A 16,966-nucleotide genomic window follows, 5' to 3' on the forward strand; every position below is an offset into this window, starting at 1 on the left:
TCTGCTCTGTGTGGGCTCTGAGGTCTTTCGGGAAGCTGCTGGTAGGGACAGGAGGGGCTTGGGGAACCTCATCCTGGGTGGGTGGGTGGGGGGTGCCTAGGCATTTCACTGCAGCTACCTACTGCAAACCAAACAAGGAAAAAGAAGGAAACAAAAAGGTCTGCAAGCTGAGGTTAAGATGTGAACAGTAATATATAGAGATGGTTGGAAGATGAATGAAATCTCATGAAATCCACACTGAAGTTTTCTTTCTCTCACGGCTCTCCTCCCCCGAGCTAGCTAAGCAAGTCCATGGTGCCCTGACTGCAGACACACAGCAATCGAAACTCCAGGAAGGAAGCGATGGGGATGGCGGAGCATGGAAGTCAAGAGATCGGCAAAACCACCCCGGACAGCACAGGTGGAGGGTGCATGGGCTCCTGGCAGCGGTGCCTCCCGCCCAGGAGCAGCGCCGGCAGGTAGGGACCCCGGGGCGGCGGGGGTGGGGGGTGCCGGGAAGCCGGATGTTAACCATGCTCGGGGCCATGGTGGGGGGAGCAGGGTTAAGCGGAAACTAAAACACAGAATCCATCCAGAACCACCCCCCCCGGACCCCGCCCCAACAAGCGGTGAGAGGCACAGGCGATGTAGGCGGGAGAAGCTGGCATGCACCGGGCTGAGGCAGGCATGGGGGCCCGCGTGTCCGCGCCTCTGTGCGGCGAGGGGGGGAGAGCAAAACAGAACAAAAACGGGGGGAAAGACAACAGATATAAACCGAGGATTGGGGAGGCGACACACGACAGCCAGCTGGACGTAGGCGCTTCCTACTTACTTCCACATTGCTCTCTAGCGATCCCGCACTGCTGCGACGCCCTCGCTTCCCTGCCCAGAACATGCAATACCAGAGGTTAGACACGGACATGAGGCCGGGCCGCCGCCTGCCTGGCCCTGAGCCGCCGCCGCCGCGGTGCCACCGCGGACCCAGGTGAGGGTCGGAGGGCGGGCTCCGCAGGGAAGCCGGTGGCAGGGCAGTAACAAGTATTAAAAAAAAAAAAAAAAAAAAAGGGAGGGTGGGGGTTTAAAGAAAGAAAAAAAAAATCTCCTTCAACAAGCCCCGGCTTTATACCTCTTCTAGACTAGCAGTCTGTTGTGGGGGAGGGGTGGGGGGGTGCCTCCAGGTGTGCTGAGGCGTGCGCACAGGTAGGGCTAGCCCAGCCACCTGCCAACGGGGGACGACGGGACAGGGGCAGCTTCTCTGATGGCTCAAAACAAACAAAATGTGGTCCTGCACAGCCCTGACTGTCCGTGGATTTCATATACGTATGTATATGCATATTCATACATATACATCTCCCCCCTCGCAGGCAGGGTGGGGTTGATGGTTAGGAGGAGACTCAACTTGGCGTCCTGTCTTTTCCTCCTGGGTAGCTCAAATGTGCTGGTGCCTCTGGAGACTGTTGTTTGGTTTGTGCAGTGCCCTGGCCAGGGTCAGGGTCAGAGGGCCCAGGGTCCTGCTTCCCTTCTGTGGGCACCACCCCCCCGGGATGCTATAGGCATTCCCTCGGCTGTGTGTGCTCCCTACCAATGGCTTTTTAATATCCCCAGCACATGGCACACAGTAGGCACTCAATATACATTGACTATGTGAGAGGACAGCTGTGTCTTCTTCTAGGTTCTGGATGCCCAGGGTGAGTGCTGGCCTCCACAGTCCCTCAAGAAGCCATCTCCATGGATTTCTGCAGGACATCGAGGATGGCCGGAATGGTGGGTGCCCAAGCTTCGGGGGCCAGTCTCTGACCAGCTCTCAGGAAAGCAGATGGGAAGAGAGAACAGAGAAGGGGCCTCCCACTTGACGTCCTATAAGCTTCCATCCAGGCAGCCCTGGCCATGAGCCGAGCACGGTCGTTCTCTGTATCATGCCTGTAGCAGTGCAGGACAGGCGTCCATGCCAAGGAAGAGACACATGCTCTGCTTGGTGGGCTGACTGGCCCAGTTCCCACAGCAAGCAGGATTCACACCCAGGTCTGCCTGTTCACCTCTGGGGCTCGGAAGCTTGGCCGCACTGCCTTCTGAGCTAAACCCGGGCCGAGCCTAGCAGCCTGCTACCTGCCTCTCTGAGGCCTACACCCTAGCCCTGTGCTGGGTGGAGAGCATCGTCTGTGGGTCCTTCAGGCCTCATCTGGCATCTGAATGTACTGGACTGTGCCTGGGACAGAGCCATGATCCTGGACATACCACAGCAGATGTGCGGGAACATCCAGTCCCTTTGCTTTCCTGTCAACCTCCGAACCTGAGTCCAGCTGGGAGCTTTGCTTGACTCTGGCACGTGTAAGAGGGCCTCAGTGCTCGCTCAGGACAGGGCTACATAGATTAGGGTAAGACAGTTTTCCACCAATTACTGAGTTCCAGGGAGAATCAAATAGGACCCGGCCCTTATTCCCAGCTGGAAGAAAAATGAAGGTCACATATCTTTCAGCTGGTGTGAGAAGAGGGGCTGACCTTCCTTCCTGCTTTTTGTCTCATGGAGCAGGAGGAGGCTCTTTGGCTGGAGAGGTGGCCCCACCTGGTGCTCCTTCGATTCTTTTTTTTTTTTTTTTTTCTCCTTCGATTCTTTACCTCAGTTTCAATATCTGTAAAATGGGCATGCCCCTTCCTCCAAGTGGGCTGGACATGAGCATCAGACACTCAGGAGATCGTGGCACCATGCAGAAATGCTGATAGTCAGGTCTCTGCTGTCTCTGGGGTTTTAAAGTCAGTTTAGAGGACTCCCTTGATTGAAAGCCAGAGACAGAGGAAGGCCAGTCGCCCACCCCATCCTTCCAGCCCCCACCCCCTGCCAGTGCCCAGCAGTGTTGTCTGGCTGGCCTGCTTCTCCCAGTGGAGCAAAACTCCCCTCCTCTTGCTCCTCTCTCTGCCCCATGTGGGCACGACTTAGGACAGCTTTATCTTGGATGTCTTTGAGTGATGTTAAGTCTCTTAGGATTCATCTTTTCAACTTCTCAAATCAGCAGGAGATGTGGGGTATCCCTATAGGAGCGCTCTGCAGTCCAGTCCCAGAGCCCCTTCTCACAGGCACCTGCTGACTGCAGACCCGTGTCTGGGTGTGCACATGCAGGCACACCCCACGTACTAATGGAGGTGAAGCACGCCAGAATGGTGGCTCTTGCCCGTGCACCCAGGCTATCCCTCACCTGCGCTCTGTCTCCAGGTACACTCCCTCTGGGGATCTTGCACTAGCCACAGGTGAGCCCCCATCCAGTGCCTCTCCCAGAACCAGATCAGGCCCTGCCAGGCCAACCAGGGGCAGGATCAGGAACCATGTCTGGAAAGGGCTTCCAGCACAGCTCTTCACAGCCTTCCCCTGCTTCTCAGTGTCAGCACAGGAAGCAGCAAGGGCTCTCTTGACCCAGGGTCTCACTCTGTGGCCCTTAACAGTGCTGGGGGCCGAGCAGGAGCTGCCAACTCTCCCCTGAGAGGGCTGCCTTGGTACAGGACATGGCAGATCTCTGGCTAAGACCTGGAGCAATGACAGAGGCAGGTGGGTCCTATTGGCTTCTGGGAGACATCCTCTCTCCGGAGACTGGTGTAGAGTAGTTTGATCGGGAAGGGCAGGAGGAGGTGGGGCGCTTAGAGATAGCATCCACCATGACTTGACTGATCTGCGCCAGGGGATAAGGCCCAGTCACACCTGTGTCCCTGGTCCTTACAGGTCCTTGATATCAGGTCAGCAGGGCGTTTGGTGCCACTGAAACGAACACAGTTCCCAGGCAAAGGAAGACCACATGGAGAGTGTTGGGAGAGGCCTCACAGCTTGGACTCCTCCCTCTACCTCTCAGAACAGCAGGGGATCCTGGCGGGGGGCAGGGGAGGGTTCCTGGAGGCCTCCTAGTGCGCCAAACAGTAGCTGTCTCTTGGGTCTCCAAGGTCAGTGTCTGAGATGTGTGGTCTCCTGGAATGATGTGTGATCACAGATCCAGGGTAGCTGCTCTTGGAATGGTGACATGCCAACCACTGAGTGCTAGCTTTTCTGAGGAAAGAAGGTGCCCTGAGGCCTGGTCTCTTCTCCACAAGCTTATCTTGGTGAGGGCCACACCGGGTGGAGTGACGCTGCCTCTGGAAAGCTGTACCCTGACCCAGTCCAGAGCATAGAATTCCATCTCCAGCCGCTGAGCCCAGCATCTTCCAGGATGGATGCCGACCCTGGCCAGTCTCCCTCTGGAGATCACAGGTGGCCCATTCCTATTCTGGGGCCGTGGCAGCTTTCTCAAACACCCCTTGCCTTGGCCACCAAGCTTCCTGGGTAGAGGGGGCTTTCTTCCCTGGGGATTCTTTTCATTGTCTCCCAGGAAGACTCCATCCCTAGAGTTTTTCTGAGCTCAGAATGCCCAAATGATGATGGCAACAGTAACAATAAATGGAAAGCAGCCAAACCTCAGAGCTCTGTCTCTCCTGTGGCCATGGGCCTGGGCATGTGGCTCTATCTGACTCCCAGGAGCTCGGCCATGAAGGCCATCGAGGCCATGTTGGGAGCCTCAGTTTTGACAGAGCCACTGTTATCTGAGCGGCTGCACAAGACCCCTCAGCCCTCTAGGTGCTACATCAAGGAACAGAGAGGCCAACGCTTGTCTCACTGCACAAACTCAAACAGAGACCCCAGCACCCAGCCTGCAGAGGCCCAGAGCAGTCCAGTCATGTTTAGCTGGGTTTAACAAGCTATAGGGAAAACCAGTGGTTCTCAACCAGGGTCAGTTTTGCCAACAAAGGGTGATTTTTTTTTTTTTTTTTTCTGTCCCCCTTGCCCCATCCCCCGAGGACAACTGGAAATTTCTGGAGACATCACTGACCGGGGGAAGTATTCCTGGCATGTCATTGGTAGAGGCCAGGGATGCTGCTAAACAAACTGCAGGGGGCAGAACAGCTCCCCACAGCACTCGATGTCAATAGTGCTGGGGTTGAGAAACTCTGGATTAACCCTCATGCGGGCAATGGATTTCTGATTTTTATTATGGAAAAAAAAATGACAAGACAAAAAAGCAAAGGAAAAAATCTAACTTAAAAAAAAAGAAGAAAAAGAACGAAAAAAATGAGAAAAAATTCATCTGGGAAATGAATAAGCCAAAGGGAGGCAGCACTGCTGGAGGGCAGGTATGGGATGGAGTCCTGAGCAGGCTCTCGTAGTGGGGCCCAGAGGTGGCCACACGTGGTGATGTCTGGGGTGGGGTAGGGTGGGTGAGCTCCTGGGAGGGGAGGGTGCTGGTGTCGGCCTGAGAGGGTCTTCTCCAACAAACCAGGGCCTCTCATCAGGCTCCTAAAGCTGGGATACCCAGGGCCTCAAGGCAGGTAGGGCCTACAGGGCTGGCATAGCTGTGTGCCTCTGTGTGCCAACATCCTGCAACCTCTGTTCCACTGTAACCCAAGCCTGCTCCCTGGAGAAGCTGCCTGGTTGGATGTGATGTGGGGGGCAGGCAGACGTCACTCCACAGCTCCTCTGACAGCACTGCAGGCAAAGCAGGCTGGAGCAACACTCAGGGGCGGCTGGCCCCAGATCAGAGGACCTGGCTGGGTGAGGGCTGCCCGTAGAAGCTCCCTGATGCTCTAGGTGCACCCCCTGCCCTGGGAAATCTGGGAGGCTTGAAAGATGCTGCTTGCTTGGGGGTTAAGAGGCTGGCAGCAAATAAACACACACAGAAACAAAGAAACAGCAACAAAAATCACAGTTCTGCTGGGGGTTTCCCCTGACACCCCAGGGCAGCTGTGGCCACTGCCTCCGGGCTGGATGGGGGGGCCTGGGTTCCCCGGGAAGGGAGACCTCTATGAGGGAAGCAAGACCAGGGACAGCGGGACAGGGGGTTTCCAGACACAGTTTAGAGGGCTTCACTCTATTTCATTCATCAGCATAAAACACAGGGACGCGGCAGCACAGAGGACAAGGGACACATCCATCAGCGGGGCCTGGCTCGCTCTGTGTGAGAGCAGTTTCCAGAAAATAAATAAAAGAATAAATGGAACCCCTAGAAGAAGAAAGGAAGAGTGGGGGCAACCTCCTGGCTGCTCTGTCTTAATGAGTGGGTCCTGCTTCCTTAGGCCTTCAGGGGACACCCGCTCTGTGTGGTCAGATGTCACTACGGTTTGGGGATGGCCCCCGCCGGCCGCCACCACCGTGCCTTCCTGGCGCACGACGTGTGCCCCGCTGCCCGGTCTGAGTCCTGCATGCGCTGGGCTAGAAAGGGAGGCCCGGCCCGGCTCTTACCCGCTTCTGAGAGGTCCCTTAAGGAGCTGCTGAGGGCGCTGCGCTTGAGGCCCTCACTGCCTGCATAGCTGTCGTCCAGGCAGGCCCGGCTCAGTGTCCCGTTGCCCGACTCCTTTTTGAGGCTGGAGCACTGGGACATGCTGGGCCGCACGACACCCTTCTGCTTCTCGAGCTCAGCTGAAACAGATGGAGTGAAGGGCCGGTGAGTGGAGCACAGCCCAGGGTGGGCAAGGGACCAGGGCCCTGCGTGCAGGCTTGGCATCACACCCAGCTGCCATCTGCCTGGCATGGTCTACCTTAGGAAAGAGGGGGTATCAATGCTGTCTTTCACAAAAGGGAGTCAGGAGGAAACCCTGGAAGGGAGGCTGGAGAGGCGCGGGCCTTGGGTCTGCAGGAAACACCGTCGCTTTGTAGGCTCGAGGGCTGACAAGGGAGACTGGTCTGTGTCTGAGATGAGCAAGGGGTAACCTGGCCTTGCCCTGGATGGGGGCCAGAGGTGGGCATAGCCACTGTCTCCAGGAAGCGAGGCCTGGAACCAGGAGAGGAAAGGATTATAACCAGCTTGGATGGAACCCAGGGGAAGAGCTCGGCTGTGACCTTCTCAGTCAGTTGGGCCCTGATATGGAACACAAACAAATAATAACCACACCCAAACGCAAAGAGCTCAGCTCCAGAACCTGGGAACTCTTCTATCTGGGACAGCTGAGAAACCAGGGCCTTTGCAGGGTATGCCATGTGGTCCCATAGCAGGATGGGCCTGGGCTGCTGGAAGCCCTGGCTCTCACAGGGAGGCCACCTCCTCTGGCTCAGGCAGGTGGGCTGTCCTGTCACAGGGTTGTGGGAAGGACAGGCAAGGCCAGGGCACCTCATCTCTCTGGACCCACAGAGGCTGGGGCTGCTGGCTCTTCTGGTACACAGGGCCTGCCACTTACACTCTATCCTGTGCTTCTCCATCTCCTGCACTTCCGCAATGGATTCCCGCAGGTCATCGGTGAACTTCTTTCGGTCTTGAGGATTGGGAGCATTAAAGTTTATTAACACTTTGATGTCGGCTCCGGGGACAGCAGATGTGAGCCGGATGCCATTGGGGTAGTCTGCGAAGGAGAAGAGAAGAATCCATGGGTCCCTGTGTGATCTCTGCAATCTCTCTTCTGGTCAAGAAAATATTAAGAAGTCTGGGAACCAGGCTCTTAGCAGACGTGTCTAGCCAGGAAGGCAAAGCATCCTCAGAGCAGACCACGGAACTGCTGGGAAATCCTCATCTCCCAACTTGGGTCTGTGTTGTCCTGCCTATAAGTCGGAGACAGATGTGGCTGATCTGAGTGGAGGCCAAGGACCCCATTTTTCCTTGACCTGGAGGTCATGGAGCCTGGATCGTTCCATTCAAGGTCCTTGGTCACTGCCTGAAGGTTGGAGAGTAGCCAGGGGTGGAGTCCAGGAGGAGTCGGAAATGGTGTGCTGTGCTGGGTGGGGAGTTTTATCTGGTCATCTTGGACAATTCCGAAGGTATACTGAGCTCTGCTCTCTGCCAAATGGCCTCCAGACCCTCAGTTCCCTTGGACATGTCAGGGGCGCACCGTGCCCAATGCACTCTATGCTGAGGGCAGCGTCATTCTGCACAGACCTGCCTGGTGCCACTTCTAAGCTTATAGGGTCTCTGTGGCTTTGGTCCCCTGGAGTACCTCTCTCCTCAGTGGGAATTAAGCATCAGCCACTGGTGGTTTGCAGGTTCTTGGCTCAGACACCAATCCCACTTTGGCTCAGACCTCAGTCAAGGCTGGGAACTCAAATACTTGGAAGCTTGAACATGTTCCTTAAATGCAGGAAGCAAACCACATGAGACCAAGCAACCGAGTGAGTGGGGAGAGGGGCGTGCAGTCCGAGACCACCACATGGGAATGTGGGCCTGGCAATGCCAAACCTCAGTTTTTAAGATAAGTTATAAATAATTAAAATTTTGATAGGAAGATTTAAGTATCAGCTTGATGAGTTAAAACAAATCTATAAATGGAATGAATATAACATAACTGAGCTGGGACTGGCCCACAGCTACCACTTTGAGATCCCTGGTATGAGGGCAGGTCCCACAGAAATGTCAGTGTCAGTTCTGGGGCTCTTGCCAGCCCCTTGTGTCCAGGACTGAGGGCTAAGCCCTGGAAATCTAAAAATGATGATGGCACAGCTTGTGCCTGAGGATTCAGCCTGGTGGGGTCCACTGCTGTGAGCATCACTACCACAGCCTCTTCCAGAGGGGACCTACTGGTCAGGATGATGTGGGGTGCCACCACCCTCCCTAGGGCCACCTGGTGGAAACTTTCTGGCCTGAGGGGTAGCAGACAGAGCAGCAGGAGACGGGGAGACGATGGGGTTAGCATCCTGGGCTCCTCGTGGCAAGGAGCCCCAAGCCTTCAGGACCCATGGTTTGGGATGGCCCAGCCACAGGTCCCTGCTACTTGCTCAATCTGTCGATGGAAAGCTGATCAGATGGTACCTGTGGGAGAGGACAAGGGCTTCCCCACTGTGGGAGACACCATGACACTCCACTGGGGCAGGCCTTCCCCAGAGCAGTTCAGAACCACAGGGCAGCAGGACCCAATCCCTATCCCCATCTCAGGAGCCTGGCTCAGCCTGCAACGCAGGGGCCTCCAACACGGATGTGACAGGGAGAGAGAGAGAGAGGAAAGGGGAAAGGTTTTGGAGAAGAATCCGGTCAAAAGAAAAAGTCGGGGGGGTGTCAGCTCCCCACCCCCGACATCCCCAGGCTCCCTGGCCCACTCATACCCAAAGGAACTTTCCAACAGCACCTCAGAATAAATCTTGGCTGAGTGCTTCCTATTTCAGGAGCTGTTCTAAGCACTTCATGTGCACGGACTCACCCAAGTCTACAAGGTGGGCACTGCCATCATCCCAACTTCAAGACAAAGAGAGTGCAGCCTGGAGACACTACATAGCCACGTCACACAGCTATTAGGAGCCAGAGCAGCATCTGAGCCCAGGCTCTCCACCCAGGGCTGAGATCGTGTCCTCTGCAGCCCCAAAGGCATAACCTTCACCTGTTTGCTTGCTTAGGTGTGCATATCACCTACAACATTTTTCTTTTTTCACCTACAACATTTACTCAACACTTTCCTGGCAACATTTTATTGACATAAATTCATTCTGCCCTAAATTAAGAAATCTTACCACCTGTAAGAGGGAGCAGAAAAAGTAAATGTGATAACCATTATGTACATCATGTACATGTTATTAAATTCTCCCCAGTTATTGCTGCTCTCAACTGATAGGCTGGGAATAAGAGCATGTGAGGGAGAGCCACCCCGGGATGATGTCCTAAGGGAACCAGGCAGAAGGGGAGGTCACTGGGGAGTGCAGCGCTTCCTGACTACAAGGTGAGAGCTGCCACACTGGCTCCTGTCACCTGGCACACGGCCATGTGTGGACGAGTGCTCCAGTGCACATGCTCGTGGCCAGGCCGTGGCAGGCCCCCAGCACAGACTTACACTGGTTCTCAAAGAGCAGGACCTGCATGCCGTACAGGGAGAAGGACTGTCGGAAGCTGTATGTCACGGAGTTCTTCTTTTTCTGGAAGATCTTGGTAACCTGGGGGTAGCCAGAGACAGAGGCTGAGTCACATTGTCTGCACTGCCCAGGGGCAGCTCTGGGAGTTCTGGGTTCTAAATGGGCCCAGTGTCAGAACACTTTCAGCAATCCAGAGGCCGGGGATGCAGGTCAGGAGGCCTCTGGGGCAGCTGGAAAGGGCTGCATGCCCATGCATATCCTGACATGGATGCTGACTTCTGTTTCTACAAGTCCTAGGTGTTATCCTGGCTGGCAGTGAAGCCTCAAACTAGCAAAGACGTGACAAGCACAGGACCCACCCAAGCCCTGGAACTGCCAGAAAGATTAGTTCTGGAGGAGGAAACAGAGGCTCAGGAGTTTGAAGTAACTTGCTTGAGGTCAGGGACTCTTAACAAAGAAAACCATAGGTCCAGATTCCAACTTCAGTAATCAGAGAGGAGCAGCTAGTCCTCAAGCAGGTAGGGATGAGGGACAAAGACCTCTAGCAAGACACGTGTGGCGTGGGGGACAGACACCCACAGAATAGGTTCTCCCTGCTGTCTGCAGGGGCACCGTTAGCCCGAGTTGCTAGGTATCCATGCCACCTTTTTCTGGGCAAGATTTCCTCAGTTTCCCTTTGGGGAACTGCCTGTCTGCCATCTTCAGAAGTCTTGTGAAGTGAGTGGTGACCCATGTTTAGCCAATGAGACAGCACCGCACCTGCCTGGACCCCCTGAGTGGCTTAGGCACAGCCCTGGGAAGCAGTGAGACCTGTGCTCAGACTCCTATGAGGAGAATCCCACTGGAGGCCGGGGATGCAAGGGAGGGGGGCAGGAGTCAGCCTGCAGCTGCCAAGGCTGACATTCCCTTCTTGGACAGAGGCTGCCAAGAGAAGGGGGCCCACACAGCCTAGAGACAGCCTCATAAGGAGTCCTGCTGACTCAGTTTAAGCCTCTAGAAAGAGTCGGGGCTGAAGGCCCAGATCCCCTTCTGGACTTTTACATAAGCCATTGAAGCCCTATTTCCATTGGCAGCACTGTGAGTTTGACTCTCCCTCCTCTAACCCAAAGACCACAGGGCTCACTCCACCCCCATCGCCTGCACCCCACCCACGCATGTGCCTCTCCCCGAGTGCAGGCAGACACGACCCACGGGGAGCAGAGCTGCAGGTCAAGGCTGCCCTGAGCCACGCTCCCAGCCACGGCACGCTGTGGGGAACCACATACCACCAGCAGGTCGTTAAAGAGGAAGATTTCTCGCTGGTGCAGTCCAAGTTTCTGGGGCTTATTTGGGTCTGGAACCTCGAAGAGCCGGCAGTAGCAGACCAGTCTCCGGTGGGGCAGAGAGAGCACCTGTGTGGGGTGGGAAGCACTGCCGTCAGCCCCCTGCCCCTCTGCTAGAGCCTGGGTCGCACGCGAGTCCAGCCTGCAGACTCAACCCCCAGCCTGTGGGCCTGGCATTTGAAAACACCCTCTCCTGCCAACTGTGCACAGCAGAGCAGACATGTTTGGACTCAGCAATCTTCCCCCACTCTTGTTCAGGAGCTCTCCTGACAGGCCGTGGAACATGCCCCTGCTTCTTATGATGCTTCCTTTCCTTTCCTGCAGACAGGTCCAGACTTCTCAGAGTATCACACTCATATGGGAGCTCCTCCACCCTCACTGAGAAATTCATGATCTCTGGGTCCCCACCAAGTGTCCGTCACAGATGTTAGCCTGGTAGTCTCTGCAAAGGTTTCTCCAAGAATGTGTCTACTCTAGACGAGGAAATTGAGGCACAGAGTGGTTGAGTTGAGCATGTCTCAGCCACACAAGTGGGAAGGTGCAGAGCTAGGAGCGGATTCCGGGCTGTTCCTAGAGAATCTCAATGGTTCTGATGTCTGAAAAACCCCGTCTGAGACCCCGAACCCATGGGAGGCATGGGTTCATGTGAGCCCCAACCCTGCCGAAGCCCAAGCCACTCTCAAGGCCAGGTGCAACCTGTATGGTGTCTAAGGGCTTGTGGTGACAAGCCATTAGGGAGGCCCAGCTGTGGCTGTGAGAGCACCCAGGATCACACAAGAGACAGCAAGTTAGTAAAGGGCCAGGATGTGCCGGGTCGTGTGATGGCAGGGAGGGTTTACTCTACAACAGGTGTCCTGGTGGAGGGATGCCCTGGCTTAGCACATCAGGAAGACAAGAGGGGAGGGAGCACTGGGCCCAGGCTAGTATGCTCGGGGAAAGGCACTGTTCAGAGCAAAAGCGTGAAGGGGAGAGGACGGTGGGAGGTGGGGCCAGAGAGGTGGGTGAGGATGTCACAGTGGTATCCAGCGGTCTCTCCTTAGGGAAAGATGGGAAGAGAGGGGAGCAGACAGGTTTGTGACGCTGACTCTCACAGCACACGGCTGCCTGGGGAGAGGTAAAGACAGACACATGAACATGCCAGGTGACTGGCAGGCTAGCCCTGGGTCCAGGCACTCCTGGGGTGAGCAGGAAAACTTGCTCGAGGCCATGGCAGTGAAGTGTCGGGGGACGGGGGTGGGCAGAGCATGGGCGAGGTGGGAGGGATGGTCTGTTTCAGGCACGGGGCCTTGGGGTCTGAGGACAAGCGTTGGCCTCAGCGTTCAGCTGGATTCAGATGAGAGAGAAGACTGCTCTGGCCTGACAGCACAACCCTCCCCATGTGGCCGCCGTCTCTGGGCCTGCAGAGATCTGAGGCTGGGATAATTATGAAAATCAAATTTCCCATCGCTCCAGAAATTAATTCAAACAGTTAGGACGGTGGATCTGGGAGCTAGGGGATGCAGAGATGTGAACAAAGGACCCCCCGCCCCGCCCCCGTCCCTCACCCTGCTCCGGGGGTGGGGTGGGGTGGATATCAGCCAGAATGTAAAAGCAGAAGGATACTCACACAGCCCAGCCCATGGTGCAGGGATCCGATCTATGCAGGAAACATTAAACAAAAAAAGATATTAATCCAAAAACTGCCTGGGCCTGGAGAGAGCTAATGGGATGATATCCAAGTAGGTGAGCACTTGCCCTGGGGCATGTTCCATATCCTCTGTCCAGACACACCACACACATAGCTGGGGAGACCTTCTGGCGGCCAGAGCCCTCAGGGCACAATGAAGGTGGTCCACCAGGGAAACCCTGCATGACTCTGGCCATTGGTTTCTTAAGAGCCTCAGGCTCTCTTAAAATACAATCCAGAGCCAATAATTGTTATCCCAAATAGCTGGAGCCACCTGAAACCTAAAGTAACCCCCCCACCCCTAAGGAGCTGAGTTCCAAATGGCATCAGGGCCACTGCCCGGAGCTGAAGCCACTGAAGTAGGCCTGGTGTTACATGGAGCAGGGGCGGGTGGGAGTGAGGGAGCCAAGGATGCGGGGGCACCACATACCGGCTTCTTCCCCACAATGAGCTTCTCCACCTTCTGCACCTGGGACACGTGGTCCTCATTGGTCTTCAGCTCCCGCTTGCGAATGCGCTCGTAGATGCCAATCAGCATCTCCCGGGGGATGTCCTCGCCATCGTCCACACCTGGGCAGGGGACAGCAGCTAGGTGTCAGGGTGGCCCAGGATCTGGGTGGCTGTGGCACCACTCAGCTTTGGGCCCCAGGCTCGCCCCCCATTTGCCAGTTTCTAAGCCCAGTCAGAGTATTGATGCCTTTCCCCAGTCCTCGGTGGAACCAAAGACTTCTGGACCCACAGCCATGGAAAGTCTTCAGTTGATTACAAAATGTCTCAGAATCCTTCCAAGGGGACCAGGCTAGCACAGCCACCCAGACTAGCATGCAGGGGGCTGTACCTCCTTCTGGCCGTGCTCCGAGGGCTTTATAAACATCAGCTTGCTAAAAGACCTTGGCTGAGTTCTTGCTTCGCCCCTTACTAGCTCTGTGACCAAGTCTCCTAGCTGGAGGTCCTCTCTGAAGCAGGCCACCAAGAGCAGAGGTGACTTCCCAGAGATCTTGTGAGGAAGCCAGAGCAGCCCTGGTGTATCCCAGAAAGTAAGAATTCGACGCACCTGAGCAGTGCTGCCAGCCGTTGGCCCACATCACATGCGTGGAAGCCAGGGGCCCAGAAGCCCAGCCTTGAACTCAGGCTGCTCTGACAGCAGGCACGTATCCTTTCTGCTATGCCTTGAAAAAACTGCTGAGGAAAACCCAGTCCTACTCATGAGAGAAATGCAAACCCACCACAGCCCTCAGACTGCAGGCAGGGAAAAATCCTGGGGTTTGGGAACTGGCAAGGCTGTGGGAAGGGGCCTCTCACACACTGCTGGTGGGACACGGACATGGTTCAGCCCTTGCACTGGGCCACTTGCCACCGCCTGGCACAATTATAAACTCAAATCCCCTCTGGGCCACGGACTGCATTTGGGGGAATTTGTCCCACGGGACATGGTATGCAAATGAGGTGACTCATTGCAGCATGGTTTCCAAATAGCGGAAGGCTGGAACTCACCCATTTACCCGTCAGTAGGGGACTGGTTAACCCATTGCCCCATAGGAGTGCAATGGAATACTACACACCTGCCCAGAAAATGAGCAAGGCCACAGGGAACTGACACGAGAACTTTCTCTTGGATTTTTTTTTTTAATAAAGATTTTATTTTTTCATGAGAGATACACAGAGAGAGAGGCAGAGACACAGGCAGAGGGAGAAGCAGGCTCCATGCAGGGAGCCCGACACGGGACTCGATCCCAGGACTCCAGGATCACATCCTGGGCTGCAGGCAGCGCTAAACTGCTGTGCCACTGGGGCTGCCCTCTCTTAGATTTGTTAAATGAGAAAAGCGAGGTGCAAAACAGGGAGTAAAAGCAGTCATGCACGTTTGTACTTGTGTGAGCAGAGGAGCTGTGGGAGGTGCCAGGGACTGAACAGCCTGGGCACACGGGGACGGATGGGAGGCCTCTGCTACACACCTTGACTACTTTTTTTTTTTTTAAACAGACTATTTTCTACAGCTGTTGCTTAGAGCAGTTAAGTTCACAGCAAAATTGAGGGAAAAGTACAGAGATTTCCCCATGACACCTGCCCCTCCACCCCCACTAACCTCCTGCACCAAGACTTGTTATAATCAGTAAAAAACTACACTGACATGCCATTCACTCAAAGTCCATAGCTGACACTGGATTCACTCTTGGTGTTGTATATTCGATAATAAATGATTAATGGCACATGTCCACCATGGTGGAGTCAGATGGAGTCACTGCCCCAAAACCCCTCTGGGCTCTACCTAACTCATCCCTCCACCAACCCTACCACCCCCGCAACTACTGATCTTTGATATCTCCATAGTTTTGCCTTTTCTGGAATGTCATATAGTTGGAATCATACAGCATGTGGTCTCTTCAATCTGGATTCTTTTACTGAGTAATATGCATTTAAGTTTCCTTCAGTCTTCTCACGGCTTGGTAGCTCATTTCTTTTTAACACTGAATAATATTCCGTTGTCTGGATGAGACAGTTTATGTATCCATTCATCTACCGAAGGACACCTTGGTTGCTTCCAAGTTTTGGCAACTATGAAAAAAGCTGCTATAAAATATCCATGTGCAGGTTTTTGTGTGGACATACGTTTTCAACTCCTTTGGGTAAATACCACGGAATCTGATTGCTTGGGTGTATTACTTTTTTTTTTTTAAACTATGTGAGGATAATACCCATTCAAAAATCAATCTAAAGAATTTAAAAATAGGGGATCCCTGGGTGGCTCAGCGATTTAGCGCCTGCCTTTGGCCCAGGGCATGGTCCTGGAGTCCCAGGATCGAGTCCCACATTAGGCTTCCTGCATGGAGCCTGCTTCTCTCTCTGCCTCTCTCTCTCTCTTTCTGTGTCACTCATGAATGAATAAATAAAATCTTTAAAAAATAAAGAATTTAAAAACAGATTGTCAATAAAATAAAAGCATTGGTCATCTGACTTTCGTGCTGGTGAGCAATTCCCCTCCCACCTGCCTTCCAACCCCCAGAGATACTCCTGGTGCTGGACCTACCAGGAGAACCAAAGTGAACAATTCCAGAGAAAATGTGTCCAGTGTGTGTTGGGGGGAAGGTTTCCTCTACAAAGAACAAGCTGGATGTCTTCCCAGGGCAGAGCACCAGGTGGGCTTTGGGAGACCAGAGTCCTGCCCCCTCTGACATGCACTTGCTGTGTGATCTTGGGCGAATCCCCTCCCTCTCTGCCTTGGTTACCTTTCCAGACACAAGGAAGATGGAACAGAACGCTCCCCGGTTCCTGGTTGGAAAAGATGGGATTTGGTGGGAATGGCCCAGGCTTGGGAGATGGAACCAGCAGCTCGCTCCCCTGAGAAGTGGGATGAGAATGCCCTGCAGACCGCGGGGATATGAGGGTAGCTGACTGGCAGGACCTGGCCCAGCAACCCCATCCTTCCCGGAGCCTTCTTCCCTCTGGGCTAATCACTCTGGCTCCTCCTGTTGCTCCCCATACAGGAAGGGTCCCAATTATGGGGGTGAGGTTTACAGGCAGAAAAAAAATCACAGTCAAGTCACAGAGACCTTTAAACTCCCCTGGGGTCGTCAACAGCATGTACTACATAGCCTGCTTTCTGTACGCTAGGCCCACACAGGACTCTGGGAAAACCAGAGTCAGGCTCAGCCCTGCAAGGAAAGAAGTATAGGGCTGACAGAGGAGTGCACATCCTTGCCCCACCAAAGCATCTGCTGGTTGTGCTCTCGTGCTCTGGTGCTGACTTCCATTAAGGAAGTTCCCAGACTCCTTAGCTTCTTAGAAACTCTAGCTAAGACCTAAATTCCTTGTAGCCCACAGCGCCCCTCAGATCTAGCAGAGGGCCACACACCATGAGTGCTCAGTGCAGGGAATGGCCATCGTCTGAGTGGTCTGAACCAAGCCCTGGCCCCTCGGCTTCCCTGATGGCTCAGGTCCTGGAGCCCAGCTGGGAAACGGGGGCGGCCCAGCCACCTCTGGGTGGGCATCCCATTAGCCGGCTTGGTGCAGGGGTGCCCACCGCCAGGGGGCGTGCTAAGACAGTTCAAGCCTGGGCAGGGGTTTGGGGGGGGGTGCTCATCCTGTCCCAGGAGACGGGATGATGGAACAGGGGCTTTTACGGGGGGGTAAAAAGGACAAGAAGAGTACATTTAAATGGCTCAGCAAGTTCACAAAGGTGGACCTGATTCAAACCAGGTTTTTTCTTTTTTTAAAAATATGACACCCTTG

General features: G+C 54.7%; 1 protein-coding gene across 15 annotated transcripts in view; it reads right to left on the minus strand.

Annotated features, from left to right (window-relative positions):
* The window catches only part of IQSEC1 (IQ motif and Sec7 domain ArfGEF 1), a 377,635-nt gene that overhangs the window by 4,950 nt on the left and 355,719 nt on the right, over positions 1–16,966 (minus strand). For 13 of the 15 annotated variants that reach the window (XM_072784960.1, XM_072784961.1, XM_072784969.1 and 10 more), the window contains 7 exons: positions 13,167–13,306; positions 12,677–12,706; positions 11,014–11,139; positions 9,730–9,829; positions 7,162–7,323; positions 6,230–6,406; positions 812–861 (listed from right to left, as the gene is read on the minus strand). In XM_072784960.1, coding sequence (XP_072641061.1) covers positions 812–861; positions 6,230–6,406; positions 7,162–7,323; positions 9,730–9,829; positions 11,014–11,139; positions 12,677–12,706; positions 13,167–13,306 — 785 coding nt within the window. The remainder of the gene's footprint in view (positions 1–811; positions 862–6,229; positions 6,407–7,161; positions 7,324–9,729; positions 9,830–11,013; positions 11,140–12,676; positions 12,707–13,166; positions 13,307–16,966) is intronic. The other 2 variants (XM_072784968.1, XM_072784970.1) reach the window with 1 other exon arrangement.

Source organism: Canis lupus, chromosome 19, assembly GCF_048164855.1.
Source record: "Canis lupus baileyi chromosome 19, mCanLup2.hap1, whole genome shotgun sequence".
In the NCBI taxonomy this organism is placed as follows: domain Eukaryota; kingdom Metazoa; phylum Chordata; class Mammalia; order Carnivora; family Canidae; genus Canis; species Canis lupus.